At 34.0% G+C, this 15,684-nt stretch overlaps 1 protein-coding gene and 1 long non-coding RNA gene across 2 annotated transcripts; both read left to right on the top strand.

Annotated features, from left to right (window-relative positions):
* Positions 1-7,330: 7,330 nt before the first annotated feature.
* On the top strand, positions 7,331-8,928 carry LOC113699381 (transcription factor TCP7). Its single transcript, XM_027219722.2, has one exon. The coding sequence runs from the start codon at positions 7,671-7,673 to the stop codon at positions 8,490-8,492; it is 822 nt and encodes a 273-aa protein (XP_027075523.1). The 5' UTR covers positions 7,331-7,670; the 3' UTR covers positions 8,493-8,928.
* A 2,440-nt stretch (positions 8,929-11,368) lies between these two features.
* Positions 11,369-15,466, top strand: LOC140010800 (uncharacterized). Its single transcript, XR_011817946.1, has 2 exons — positions 11,369-13,927; positions 14,510-15,466. It is a non-coding gene; the product is annotated as an uncharacterized lncRNA (long non-coding RNA).
* Positions 15,467-15,684: the final 218 nt, after the last annotated feature.

Genomic DNA, 15,684 nt, shown 5'->3' with positions numbered 1-15,684 from the left:
TAACCCTCGTAGCGTGTTATTGATTGGGGTTAGGTTTTTCTAATTCTTAATGCAATTGGGGAATTAATTCCTATGATCATACTTAGGAGTATTTTCTGGTTATGGGTAATCAATGGTCGTACCTTGGTTATCAATAAATTAAAGAAAAATTGATCGTCAGAACTCGTTGGTGACTATAACTAACCTATTAATAAATTAGGTGTACCTCCCTTGCATCAATGATCGGATGAGCGAACTATGTCTGAGATGTTGTATTCTTGGTTAGAGTTTGTCTTTTATTGATTTAATTCCTGTCTACGGTCGTTTTAGTTAATTATTTATTTTTTGTTGAATTGTTGAATTACTTTTACTCTTATTTCGACGAAAACCCCTATTGCCAATTGGAATTTCAAAGAGACAAATATCCCTAGTCCTTGAGGAGACGATCCGGCTTGCCACTGTCTATTTGTTAGTAAAATTTGTCAGCTAATTCATTCTGGTATATCGGATTAAATAAACTCTTCGGGAACAGGGTGAATCAAGTAACCCATTGCACACCTAGAGTCCCTACTCCAGTACCTAGAATTGATTATTGACTGCTTTTGGTGGTAGTTAGGTTTTATTATTATTATTGCACAGGTTCGGCACCTGTCACTTTCTTTAAATTCTTCTAACAACTTAAATTTAAAGAGATATTGAAAGCACAAAATGAACAAAGACATCAAATATTCTAAACTGGTCATTTTTTTGGCATCACAGAATTTCTCACATTCTTCATTTCATGGAGATGGAGATCTGATAAATAAGAAGTGGACAAATTTCTTAGTGAATAAGTTTTTACAATTGACAAAAATAGATTAAGTAGTTGAAAGAATTTGCAATCCCATACATTAACTAACTATGAACTGATTCTCATACAAATCATGTATTTTATTATGCCAAAAAAATGTGTTACGAGATATAAGATATAACAACAAATGAAGAACGATTCTACACATACCTGAATTTGCACTGATCCCTTCCTTACTCAAATTGTTGTCTTTCTCTGCATGATTGCCATAGGCTTATTTTTATAGCTGTTTATAAAATCATTTTAACAAAAAAAAAATCAAACTTATTGTACTATAACTTACTAGAAATTTTTATCCAAGATATGAATATGAAGATATGAAGATATGAAGATATGAAGATGAAGAGAAGAAAAAGAATGATTTTTTTAAAAGGAGAAAAAAAGAAAAATTTTAATTGTTGGTGTTTCGATACGTTATAATAGTGGTACGTATAGATGATTGAAATAGATAAAAAGATTTGAGTAGAGATTTTAGAATTAATAGTTCTACCTAAACCATTTGAGGACAGATTTTAGCATTAATATTTCTGCGCGAACCATTTGAAAAACAAGAAACGAGATAAGATACGATTTTAGTATTAGTAGTTCTACCTGAACGAACTAATGAACAAAAAAGTGAGACATAATATGGTATAATCTTCAACAGTATTATCTTGATTTAAAAAGATATTTTGATTCAAAAAATTTATTCGTGAAGATGTTCCCATGACTTATTTTCCTGTGAATTTTGCAAGATAAGTTTTGTTGAAAATTTGACAGTTTTAGGAAATTTTTTTCTTGTAGATCCCACGACTTTCTTATCAAACAAATGACAAAAAAATTGTAAGAATCCTATTTTCCCTCACTTTTCCTCCACTTTACTTACAACCAACACTATCTTGAGGCTTACATATAGGAAAAATTTAGAAGATGAAAATGGGAAGTTTTACAATTCAAAACAAGGGTACCACTTCTAGGTAATTTGTATTTGGGTGATTGCTTACTATTCATACTGATTTAAAATATTGAATATTAGGTAATATGACTAATTTGCCTATTTGGCACTTGCAATAAAGATGAGATCTACATATGACGTGGTTGCTGCATAATAAGGTTGGACCCACTGACAAGTGTCACTTACATCCATGGTTGGTAGGCCCTGACTGATGTGTCCACGATGTCATTTTCCATGTTATTGTAATTAACATGGTACATAGTTGGAAGACCCTATTTAGGGATGTAATTAAGTTGAATCAAACTTGAGTATGACGACTCGAGCTCAACTCAACTTGTAGGAAAGATACTTGAGTTCGAGCTCGAATGAGTAACATTGCTGGAGCTCGAGCTCGAGCATGATATATTGCTCATAGAACTTGAGTTCGACTTGCATGGGCTCGAGTCAAAGCGAGTCTTATAGCGTTCGAGTCTAGATGATTTCGAAATTTCATTTTTTTGACAAATTTTTACCAAAAAAACATTATCGCCCTTCAAAAAAATTCATACAACCTAAAACATTTCGTAAATTCAACCACTCTTGTGGGCAGAAGAGTAATTTCATAATAATAATATATTAAAAATTAAAATTAAAAAACTCGATAAAATTCGACGAGTCTTCGAGTCTTGCTACTTAATACTCGAACTTGATTCGTTAGGGTCTATCGAGCTCTACTCGGGTTAATCGAGTTCGAGTCGATATCATTTGTCATGTTAGTGCAATTGACATGTTTACCATCAAACCATCGTAATTTCTTGTGACATTCTATAAACTATTAGTGGCAATGGCACATGCAATGTGTGAGCAAATCTAAAAGGAAAATATTCAAAAAATATGTTAAATTTTTTAGTAGCAGTTGGAGTTTTGTTTTAGAACTATGGATGAGAGAATTGTGTTTTCATTTTTTCATTTTTTTGGATAGGAAGTTGTAGACAGTTATTGGCTTATTGGAAGTTTTTTAGGCTAAAAAAGGGGGTATGTATATGTATTTGTGTGTTTATTGTGCTGGTAGTCATGTAGGGGTGGTAAGTTTAATAGATAAAATATTAATAGATAATAGTGAATATTAGAAAGATATATTTGGCAAAACCAATAAAGACACTTTTCTTTTTACACCAAACCCTGCTCAAACTTTATATATAAAAAGATATTATACTTATACTTTTTTTAATACACCATTGAATGTTTTTCCAAATAGTTGTATGTGCACATTCTAACAGATATCTGTGCACATTCAGATATACACATATATTTATCAAAGTGCAATTATATTTAGTTACTCGTATGTATGCATTTACATATGTATACATATTAATTAAGTTGATACAAATTTTAATATATACTTGTATTCTTCGAAATGCACAACTTTATTCATTAAGGTGCACATTACTATTCAATAAAATGCATATGGCAAATAGGATGATTTAGTCATCTAAAGATATATTCATTAACCATCATAAATGTTGAAAAATAATTCATTCAAAAAATTTTCAAAACTTAAACCGTTTTGATGAATTTTGGATCTTTGAGTTCCTATTTTTCAAATATTATATAAGTTGACTTCTATATTACATTTTAGCATTGTTTTTTTTGCAAAATAAGAAAACACTAGGGTATTTATATTATATACAGAGTTCGAATACATTGCATGCACACATTTAGTATATTAAACACATTATAATTGTGCATTTTGGTACAAAATTAAATATATGTATAGCATATTAGAGAACAAAATCAGCCTTAAAAAAGGCATTTCATATGTAAATTTTTATCTACTTTTTTCAAAATTTGTTTTAAGTTGTAATTTTCTAATCTAATGATGATAAAATTAAAGCTATGCAAGGACATGTCGGCACACCCTTATTTTACTTCATAATATAATAAAGGACACAAACAAAATAGGCATGTACACAACTATTTTGTTTTTGTTACACATAGATTTTTCCAACATATGAAATAAAGTGTATTTCTAGCACACACAACATATAAACTTAGCTATCTTACTAATAATATTTACAAAAAAAAAGGATGAAAATGATGTTGATATAATATATTAATTGCATTTAATTTTACATAATGTGAAAAGAAATGATATGTTCAAAACTTTGATTGGTCAATCGTGTAGAATGAAGCAATGTCAGACATATCGAAAAGGATTAGTATTTAGTACAATAGATTATCATTTGGTACATGTATTAGATTTTTTTGATTACTACGTAAGTACCATATATATAAGAGTCGTTGTATAAATCAAATGTAATTAAGTTATGAATAACATACTTGTATTATAGGTTAGTTTGTTTTAGACAACAAAATCAAATTTGGTTCATCTATGGAATGTATGTATTGCTTGTATAAAAGTACTCATGTAATGTATAAAATATATCACTTGTTATAGAAAAAGTACTTATGTGGTGTTCCATTGTCATCAATTGCGATTAAAATGATGAACATATTCGTATTATAGGTTAGTAAGTTTTGGATAACAAGATAAAATTTGATTCATTAATAAAATTGACATATACAAAAAGTATTCACATGATGTATGAAATGTATCATTTATTATGCAAAATATATTTGCATGGTGTATGAAATATACCACTTGCTATAAAAAAAAGTGTACCATTGTCATAGTTGTAATTAAGTGGTGAAGAACTTACACGTACTATAGCTTAGTACATTTTGGATAACAATATCAATTTTGTTTTGTCTATGAAATATACACATTCTTGTATAAAATGTACTTACGTAGTGTATAAAATATGCTACTTGATCCATAAAAAGTACTTGTATATTATTCTATTGTCATCAATTGCCCTAAAATGGTTAAGAATATGTTCGTATTATAGGTTAGTATGCTTTCGACAACAACATCAAATTTGATTCATTAATGGAATGTACATACTACTTGTAAAAAAAGTACTTACATGACTTATGAAATTTACCACTTATTATACAAAAGGTACTTACATGGTTTCTGAAATATATCATTGTTTGTAAAATATAATGTATTTAATTTATGTACAATTATGATTACTTATAATTAATTGATGAAGAACTTACATGTACAATAAGTTGGTACGTTTTGGACAACAATGTCGAACTTGTTTCATCTAATGTACGTATGGCTTGTATAAAAAGTACTTATATGAAATGTACAACTTATTGCATAAAACGTACTCATATAGTGTACTATTGTCAATAATTGCAATTAAGTGATGAAGAACATATTTGATAAATCAGAACGTTTTGAAAAAAAAAAAAAAATTTCAAGTTTTACTTCATTTATAGAACGCACCACTTGTACAAAAAAAAAAAAAAAAAAAACGTACATGGTATATAAAACATATCACTTGTTGCACAAAAAGTAGTTATACGTGTACTATTTTTGTCTTTAGCCATTTATAATTGTTCAAAAAAGATACGTGTTAATATTTTTGTCCATTTACCCTATTATTTCCAATAATATTCCAAAAAAATAAGGAATTTGATCATTTACATCGATTGAACATTTCTAATATAAAAATATGCAATTAATACATAATTGTTTAAGATGATTTCATTATAGTGACAAAAAAAATTTAATGATTCTAGAAGGATCTAATAAATTAAAGATGATTACATGTTTTAGTCCCTTAAAAAAGCCCTAAGCATAACAGTTTTTAAGCATAATGTTAATGATAATGCTATTAATGTAAAAAAAAAATACTAAAATTGTGTATTTAATGCATTTTTTGTTTGACTAGTTTGTGAAATTAATTTCCTTATATAGTAGGCAAAGAATTGGTGTGTTATTGTAATGTATCCAAAAACGTGTGTGGTACTATATAATGTTCATTTCAATAAATTTAATACTATAAAAAAAGAAACTAAAAATATAAGTTTAAGACATCAAGAGGAACCATTACATAAGAAAGATCTTTTATTTATTTTTTTTTTAAAAAGAAAACATACCAATACTTTCTACACTACCATAAAAGGATGTTATCTCAAAAGAAACCAAGATATTTCCTTCAATAAAAATTTAAGGAATTGTATACAAAAGGTTGAAGCAAACAAGCAAATGTTGCCCTCACCTTCAAAACTTAGGCTTGACACCTGGTGGTAACTTCCAAGTACTTTTGGAAGTTAACTATTATGGCATGGGCTTTTTATGATGACTAGGCATTGGAAACCTCTTAGTACCTTCCAGTTAGTTTTGGAAGTTAACTTTATGCACTTTCCAATCAGTTTTGGAAGTTAACTATTATGCCACGGGCTTTTTTTTTTTTTGCAAGGCATGCATGCGGATATGAGTATACCTTTAATTACTAGACTTTCTTGTTAACATGAAAAAAGAAGACAGGGGCTTGCAAGGTAGGAGGAAAAAAGGGGAGGGGCTGTAGAGGGCGTGGGATGGTGGGCAGAAGGCAGAGAGGGGAAGATGGTCGGGATGAATGGGGAGATGTGACGGGCTAAGGATGCAAAGGTAAAAGATGGAGAGGAATAGGAAGGTAGCGAGGGACAATTGTTGGCGGAATATACAAGAAAATTGAGGGGAAAATGCCCGTTTCGATTCTCAAACTTTGGTTCATGGACACATTTTGTTCTTAAATTTTCTAGCGCTAACACATTTAGTATCCGAGTCTCAACTATAAAATTTTGGACAATTTCATCATCAAATTGGAAATTAATCAATTTGAATGGAATTGGGTACGTGATGAGTACGAATATGTTAAGTAAAAAGTTTTGCATGATTTAAAATCAGTAAAATAAAACAGGTATCTTCACTTTCTCAACTCTAATACCGCTCTTCCCAGCTCCGATTTTCGTTCAAATTGATTAATTTTCCTCCATTTGAGAATGAAATTAGTCAAAAGTTAATAGTTCAAATACTAAATGTGTTATGCTAGAAAGTTTGAAGATAAAATATGTCCATAGCCCAAAACTTATGGGTGAAAACTGGCATTTTTCTCCAAAAAAAAAAAAAAAAAAAAGAGAGGCCTGTTCCAACATTTAAAAACAATACTAAAAAACACAAAAAACAAGTACTCTGTACACATTCCACTCATAAATGTTTCTAAAAATACTTTAGTATATAACTTTTTAAAAATATCCCTTAAAAAGGAAATAAAACAAACACCCAATCCAATCTAAACTGTGTATTATACTATTATCTCTTACTAGTCACCACTACTATAACAGAACCATGAGAAAGTGACCATAATGAATGAAGTGAAATGAGGTGTGGAAGATTATTATTCAAAAACAAAAACAAAATGAAAGTAGTAATTTTCTAATGAATATTTTTAGAACACTCGTTAACACACATAATATTCATATAATCTATCATATATATATTAATAATTATTATTCTCCCTTATATTTATATATATTTTTTATTTATTTTTATTTATTTTTTTTTGTATTTATTTATTTTTTAATTAATTTTATATTTTTAAATATAAAATCGTTGAAATATATCTTAATCTATAGAACTGTATTGTTTGTATTTATGGACTGAGCTGTGGATTGTACCTTTATAAGTATCAGTAGTAGTCTGAGTAGTCCCCACCACCCATGTGCCCCTCCTCCTGTCTCCACCAACTCCTGCCCCTCAATCATTGATTACCCTCTCCCTCTTCTCTGCTTCCCCCCAAGGCAAAAACCCCCCAGCCCTGCCCCCGGAAAAACACACACTCACACACTAAAAAAAAAAAGGAGGAGTTTTATTTTTTATTTTTTTTTAATCCTTCGCTTCATATCGTTATGGTGAAATAGAGCTGAAGAAAGAAAAACGTCTAATTTTTACTCAATCAAGAAAAGGGGGGGGAAAGGTCTGTTTCTACAGCCACTGAAAGGTTGCAGCTGCCAAGACTACTACTACCGATGTCATCGGCGTCGGCAGACGGTAACGGTAATGGTAACGGAGCAATTATTGACCCGAGTCAAAGGGTTACGAGCAGTAATAACGGCTCTGCTGCTTTGGCCGTTAAGAAGCCGCCGGCGAAAGACCGGCATAGCAAGGTGGACGGAAGGGGCCGCCGTATTCGTATGCCGATTATTTGCGCAGCTAGGGTTTTTCAGTTGACGAGGGAGCTAGGTCACAAGTCCGACGGCCAAACCATTGAGTGGCTTTTGCGTCAGGCTGAGCCGTCTATCATTGCAGCCACGGGTACCGGAACGACTCCGGCGAGTTTCTCTACTGTTTCTCCTGCCTCCGCGAGGAACTCGGTGGGTACACTGTCAGCTCCGCTGGACCATAAACCGCCGTCACAGCAGCACCAGCAGCAGCCGTTGATTGCGCCGACGCCGTTTATTCTAGGGAAGCGACTCCGGTCTTCCAATGAGGATGATAGTATTAACGAGAAAGATGATGCTTCTGCTGCAGCGGCAGCAGCTACTGTTGTGGGGTCTGCAGCACTTGGGGGAGGGTTTTGGGCCCTCCCAGCCCGGCCCGACTTAGGGCAAGTATGGAGTTTTGCTGCTGCGGCGGCTCAGCCGGAGATGGTAGTGCCGACATTGAACGCTCCGCAGCAGTCCGGTATGGCTAGGTTTCTACAACAGTCTACCTCAATGGGGGAGGCTTCTGCTGCTAGGGTTGGGAATTATCTGCCTATAGCTCACCAAGGCCACCTGAATTTGCTGGCTTCATTATCTGGTCCTCCGCCACCTCCCTCTTCGGAACAAAGAGAAGGCGATGCCCGTTGAAATAGTAGCTCTCAGTTTAAATTAGTTGTGGTTATTATTGCCCCCTGTTTGTTGTTAATATGTGTGTGTGGATTTGTTTTTTTTATGTGGTTTGCGTTGGTTTGATTTTGTCTACTTAGAGACAAGAAAAGCAGTAGTATAAGTTTAGTTTGTGTTAGGACCCAGAAGAAATTTTCTTCAATGCACAATCGTGGCGGTTTAAGGAGTTTGTTGTTGTTTATCTTGATTGTAGCGGTTTGGCTGGGTACTCATTTGAATGCTGTCTGGATAGCATCTTATTTTGTATTGTATCGTTCAGGGTGTTGTTTCTAATAGCACTCCAAAGTTCAGCTGCTAAACAGCACTGGTAGGACCCAAAATAGGCAAGGGCCTATTTTGTTTAGTGATTCCAATTTGTGTATCAACTAGTCAAATAATGAATTTATTCATTTCTCTATATTGTTTCTATGTCATATAAGACTTACTCTTCTGCTTTTCTTTCCCACTGGAAATTATTCTTGCTAAATTAAAGTGTAATCTATTACGATACAGTGTGATTTGCTTGGTTTATTATGTATCTGTGTTGGAAAAATAAACAGGATATAGCTTTGAGTATAAAACTGCCAAAGATTGCCACAGCTCAGGTAATACCTCTTGTGGTGGACATTGGTGTGGATAAAAAATATTCTGTAGATGGAATTGTTATTTGGCTAAGGGTTCAGAAAGAAAACATTTGCTCCGGAACACTGAATTTGAAACATCATCAAGTCTTGAGTGTGAGCTAATGTTTTGACATCAATCAGGCCCGTTGCATGAAGTAATTTGGATCAAGGAAGAAATGGCAAGGGGAAATTATTGGAAAATTTTGAAGAAAGTGCACAAATTCAAAGAAGGGACTATGATCAATTTACTTGCCAACAGTTTGAAGGAGCTGTCATCGAGGGTTTTTATGAAGCTAAGTATTGGATTTAACAAATTTATTCCAACAAGGGGCCTGCTCTACTGAAGAACCATTTGAAGAGCAATTGGAATTTTTGGTGCTGATGGGATCCTGAAAGAAGGCATGACGGGCATGATTGATACTAGCTAAGATCAAGCAAAGCTTTGTCTGAAGAAAAAGAAAGTGAATATCTTTTAGTTGTGCATATTTAGTCGGAGTCCAGCTGGAAATCAATATGGAGCTGAAGCTGCAATTACAAGTTTCTGTTCTCTTTGGAGGCTTTACAAAGTGAAAGGGCTGTCTTGGCAGAGCTTGATGGTAGTATCACTATAAAAGCCTGTTGTTCAATATGCAACTCATGCTAGCTTTACAATGTTTAACTAGAATGGTCAATCGCCCTTTTCTTTGTCATCAATAAGTTACTGTAACAGAATTATGGTGCTCTATACTGCTGCTTACACCTACATGTTGAAGAAAATTTATGTATCATCCCTACTAAATCAGCGTGATGTACCAAGTTTTAGTTCTCGTCTTCTACAATGGGGATATAGCTACTTCAATGCTAGCTTCTGAAAGGATAAATTCGGTGTTGTAGACCAGTTTAAGGTGCAGAAATTCAGACTGGAGAATGAGTGACAAAGCTTAGGTCCAAGCCTGCATCTACTCCATGTATATATGGTAGTTGGTTGGGAATAATTTGCAAGCATATCTAGGAATCTCAGGCTAGGAGAATTCAATAAAATTGAGTTGTTCATGAACGTCAGAATGGATGTCACATCACATGCTTGGATTTAGGCAGCAACTAAACCATTGGTTGATGTTGTCTCAGTTTTCCACACCATGTGGGCGAGCCCTTGCTTGGAAGCAATAGCATTTGTTTATCTTTATGCGGCACCATCAACACTAATTAGTGCTTCAGGTTGTCCTGGTTTCCCTCACCATTTGGGCGAGCCCTTGCTTAGAAGCAGTAGCACTTGCTTATCTTTATGTGGCACCATCAACATTGATTACTGCTTCAGGTGAGACTCTTCACCGGCTTTAGAATGCTAGTTAAATAAGATTCAGTAAGCTGAATACCTGGCTAAGTATTATTTCTCTTGTTTAAAATGACAGGTATTGTGTTGTCCTCAAAATCCTTCAGTGGGCAAAAATGAGCAACTTAAACGTACTTTATTGGAGCTAGTAAGCATAAATTTTGACACTTTTGGTAGAGGAAGCAGGAATGTGAATAAAATCAATCTGTTGGTTGATATACTCTTCCATTTTTGTGTTTTATACATGAAAACCCAGTGTGTATTCAAAAGTTGAATGTTGTAGCTGTAATTTCTTTGAGCTTTTGTTGCAAAGTGACACCTTGGCTTTTTCAGCATTCTCTGTTCTTTTTCTATATTAATTACTACTTTTTACGTATAAGCTTCCGTCATTGTGAACTTGTCATACCACATTGCTTAATAAAGTGCTTTCTTTTCTATGGCTGGGTCTGGCTGTGAGCTTTTACGTTTATTTCTTGTGCTCCAGTGGTGCAGTGGAAGTAGTGTAAAGGTGGTAAAGGACACATCAGTGCTTTCTCCTCTTGGACCTTTATTTCTGATCTCATATTATCAATGATTCTTAATTTCCCTGGTTCTAAACCATTCAATTGCACAGGGTAAAACTGGATAGTATAAACTGGTTAATGTGTAAGTTTACCTTTCTGTAGATTGGCGCTTGCCACAATTGATTCCATTATTCTTTAGCTAACTTCATAATGTGCTAGATTAAGTTGTCCAATGCTCTGCTTTGATTTTGGAAACTTGTCGTCATGTGCTGTTTATGAAATGGTCACTTAAAATGCAAATCTCATTAAATTTTTGCTTTTGGAGTCATATACTTCTTCTAGGTGTTTGCATACTTGTCAATTTATTTGTTTTGAAATTTTTGGATATTCAATGATGAATTTCTAGGCGCTTTTGTGATCTTCACTGCTATGTGTTTAATGTTTGTATGATGAAATTTTGAGGAATTCAGTTATAGACTTTCTCACACTGTGATAATGTTGATTAAACTCCCAAAATTTAGATTTATTGTTAAACATTGCATAAAAATGTTCTAACATAACCTCAAAAATATATTGCTTTCATGATTTCCATTAAAAAATTTGTTATTTAATTTCTTTTCTTTTCTAGTTCAATAAATAAAATCAATACAACAGGATTATGTATTGCAATGTTTAAATTTTCAGGAGGGAACATAGGGATCATGGTTTAAGTTGCTTGAATTTACACTAGCATTAAGTTGGTCTTTCCTATCATCTGTGAGCGCAAACACAAAGCTTTTTGAATCCTACATTCATTTAAATGTTTTAACTGAAGCTGGGTTCGTTGCTTTTTTCTCTGTGGACTTGTGTCATTTTTTACTTTGCCGTTTAATTTTGCAATCTTGTAGTTGTGGCTTTAGTGATTCTTTCTGTCGCTTCTGTAGTACCTTTAGTAATTCTACTTGGAGAAAGTTAGACATGAATTTCATTTCATTTGACAAAGTATTACCATTCGGTTGTCACCTTTATTTATTTTTTATTTTCCTATGGATTGTTAATTTTCCTCGTGTGCTTACCAACCTCTGTACATTTTCTATTATTTTTGAAATTGTTGATTAGCTTACTGACATAAAATGCAACTTCCCTGCCATTGTATGTGGATGTTCTAGCTAATTTTGCCATCAAATCGATCTATAATTGAAACTAGTATAAGAAATTGTGGTGTGTAAGTACTCATCCATTGAAGGCTATATTAATCACTTTTTAGATTGCTAAAATGGGTTACAGATGCTGGCATAATGGCAAATTAAGTGAATTAAGTCATCTGGACCCATGGTGAGTTTTAGATGTAGGGTTTTTGACGTTTTTTTCAGTTTCCTGGAGTATACTCTGCTATGAAGTCCACTTAGACCTAAAGAACTCCTGTTTTTGATATAAATGACATATAGTAGTTTCATGTTAAGGTTGGATGGAATTGAGACTATTATCTTATGCTGTGTCTCATTGGAGAAAGTCAGAAATCCTCTTAACTTGTAGTTTCTGCTTTTCTCCTCTAAGATTCTTGCCTTTGTCCTGTCCTTTAATATTGTTTCTTAATCGTTTGTACAGCTAAAAATTCTAAAATACATCTTGCCCACTGTCTCTTCTTTGGTGCTGCATCATTGGAGCTTCTTTCATTTGCAACAGCTAATTGATGTTCAGATTTCGCATTGACTCTGGAGATGACCACTCAATTTTCGTAACTCCTATTTTGTCTCCTTTAGAAATATAAAGTAGAATCAAACTCTGCAAGTCTAGCTGATACTAGACAATTGGTTACAGACATGCTCATACAGTAGGTACATGAGAGCATTGAAATCTTAAACTCTAGTTTTGACTAGTTTCTGTCCAAAGAAATGCTTATTAAGTGTTCTTATCGAGCAGTATGGAACAGAACTATTTCTTGTATATTGACTTTACTATTGAGATTCGTTGAAGCTTATCTTAACTGACAATCAAATGCTATTTCACTACTTTCAGTGCTTTATCAAATCCTTTGTTGAGCCCCCCTTTTGCATCAAGTTAATTCCTTCCCTGATCACCTCAAGTTTAACAGATGAAAAGCCAACCTAGTGAAGTTATATTGAGTAGAAATAGAGATCAGACATTGCAAGAGTTCACCTTAGAAGCTTTAGTCTGTTTTTGATTGGTTGTGGCAGTTTGTGGTAGCTTTAATGATATTCTCTATTTGATAATATTGTCTTCCTGTTTTCTTGCTGTGGTGTTTGAGTCCAACTCTATCAAAAAGTTCAGGATTTGTGTTCCTGTAAGGATGGATGCCTGGTATTCCAATTGTGTGCTGGATAAAACTAGCATTTTGACCATAATGCTACCAAGTGGTGTTGAAACAGTATGTATTTGTGGAACAATTCAACCCTTTTTGGTTATGGTTATATTAGTTACTTTCTTCTCAAGAAATATTTACTAGCAACTCTCTTGAAGGGGCGTCTAGTAATGATCAGAGGACTTGGTTAAAATGATAAAGATTGTGATGAGGACCTCTCATGGTAACCTATGTTTTGGTAACATCATGTTAAATACGGACTATGAGTTTCTCTGACCACCAGTAAAATGAAGTTTTGCGATAATAAATTACTGCTTCTAAGCTACATATCGAAAGCAAAGTTCATTAGGTACTATACTTGTAACCTAGTAAAAGTTGAGGATTAAAATGGAATCCTCGATTCAATCAAGTTTCGACAAATGTTGAGTTTTTCCCAATTTGCACCATAAATTCACCATCTTCCTTGTATTCTTTATCCTTGCCCATTGTGGACCTATATTCAAGGCAATCTTTAATTGTTTCTATCTTTATCTGCTGCATTCATTTTGTAGGAGTTACCCGTAACCTTGAGTATCAGAATATGTCTTGTTTTTGTGGACATGGTGATATCTGGTTGTGTATATTAAGAAAATTTCGGCTTCCTCATCGTATCCTGAGTTGATTTTGGTCCAGAAGAGGTTGTTCTCTTAAACCATTATAAGTAAAGGACTTTTTTTGGTGTTTTATCTACATAAGCAGTATAAGTGCAAAGGCACTTCTTATTTTTCATTGTCCGACCATGCGAAGTCCACATGATCTTTTTCTGCCAACGGTATTTTGTTTAGTGCATTGTGCGGACTTCATTTTCCTCCTTTGCTTGATGTGTTGTGCGGTCTTTTCTCTTCTATTAGATTGACTAGGGTTAAGACAACAACTATTCTTTCACAAACTGCCTCCACTTCGTTTACCTGATTCCTGCTCTCCTCTCTAGAATTTCCAATCTCCTTTTTTATTTCCCCATTCTTTTCTTTTGGGTCTTTTCTTTCTTTCCCCTCTCCTGCATTTATCTTTTCCCTTATTTTCATTATTCTGTCCCGTCGCGGACAGAGTTGAGCTATTTTCATTTCTTTCAAATGGTTCGAATATGGAGTTCCAATCACCTACGGATTGTCAAAGTTCTCCCAACATCATTAACTCCTTGATATCTAACCCTTTTTTTAAGGTTCTTTGTCTCACATTCCTTGTATGCGTGAATAAATTTTTTCTCATTATGGTTTCAGTATAAAGCTTTGACCTTACGACCAAATTGAAGAAGGGGCTCATCCAACCAAATTACAACCGCATCTTCACCAAGGAGCCAAATCTGCATATAGTGCAGAGAATACTGCAAGGCCTGGTAAGATAGAATAACTAGAACCAAATGCCTGGTATCCTGTAGTATGGTTTGCAAAGGTTGTTCCTAGGCTTGTATTTTTTGTTTTGTTTTTGTTTTTATAAGTGGGGAGGTCTTGAACTCATGACTGCCTGCTTACAATCCCTCTCACCTTATCATCCAACCCAACTCTGCCCCCGTTCCTAGGTTTGTATTTGTTCTCTATATGTTCTGCAAGATAGATTAGCTAGGTTTGCTTTTGTTCTCCGGATGGCGTGCAAGAGGGATTAGCTATCAATGGCAGGTTATTACAATGTAAATAGATTTGTATGTATAACCGCTGTAGCCGTGCTCATCCTTTGGAACTTTCATGATGGAGCAAGAACTAGCATGAAAGTCGATCGACTATGGCCAGTGCAGTTGAGGTCTCCAAGTGAAATCAGCCCGCGCTTTTTCAAAGAATCCTGCACCCATGGGCCGGAGAAGCAAATCCTGATCGAATTTATATTTTCTCAATGGATACAATCTGTTCATGGTAAAACTTCATATGGGTTCGCATGTTTATTAGTTATTACAGGATGCATTCCTCTGGTAACATGTGAATTCAGCTGAGAAGGAGAGAGAGGAGGACGAAGTAACGCGTCCTTTGGTTTGGACAGTACAATAGTCCATCAATCAGTTACTTGTACGCGTGATTCCCGCCTATTTGTGGACTCGGTTGCATACTTGTACCATGCTATATTGTGGTGCTTATCAATGGCCTAGTGAGATTTATTGTATGGAACAGAATTTAAAGTCTTGGTTCTTTTCTGAATCGGCTACAAAATCAGTAGCTGTATCTCATATGAAGGTAATTTGGAAACTATGGCAGTTCACGCCAGCACAGGGTAGATGCGGTCGAGTTGGAGAGGGATTCTTTGCCAGTTTACTTGTTGAAATCGTAACTCTATAATGATTGAGCACTATTTGTTGCTTTATGATTGATTAATAAAATTTACCTTTTACGTTAAAAAAAGAAAAAAAAAAGAAAGAGAATTTTTTTTTCAGACAAGTGTTACGCTAAGGCTTTGTTTAATAATTCAG

The sequence above is a fragment of the Coffea arabica genome, chromosome 7c (assembly GCF_036785885.1).
Source record: "Coffea arabica cultivar ET-39 chromosome 7c, Coffea Arabica ET-39 HiFi, whole genome shotgun sequence".
Lineage (NCBI taxonomy): Eukaryota > Viridiplantae > Streptophyta > Magnoliopsida > Gentianales > Rubiaceae > Coffea > Coffea arabica.
Note: the sequence above shows the minus strand (reverse complement) of the source record. Positions and strands in the feature narration are given on the sequence as shown.

Excerpts from the sequence above, each read along its gene's own strand:
- LOC113699381 (XM_027219722.2), top strand. The coding sequence starts at position 7,671 with ATGTCATCGGCGTCGGCAGACGGTAACGGTAATGGTAACGGAGCAATT.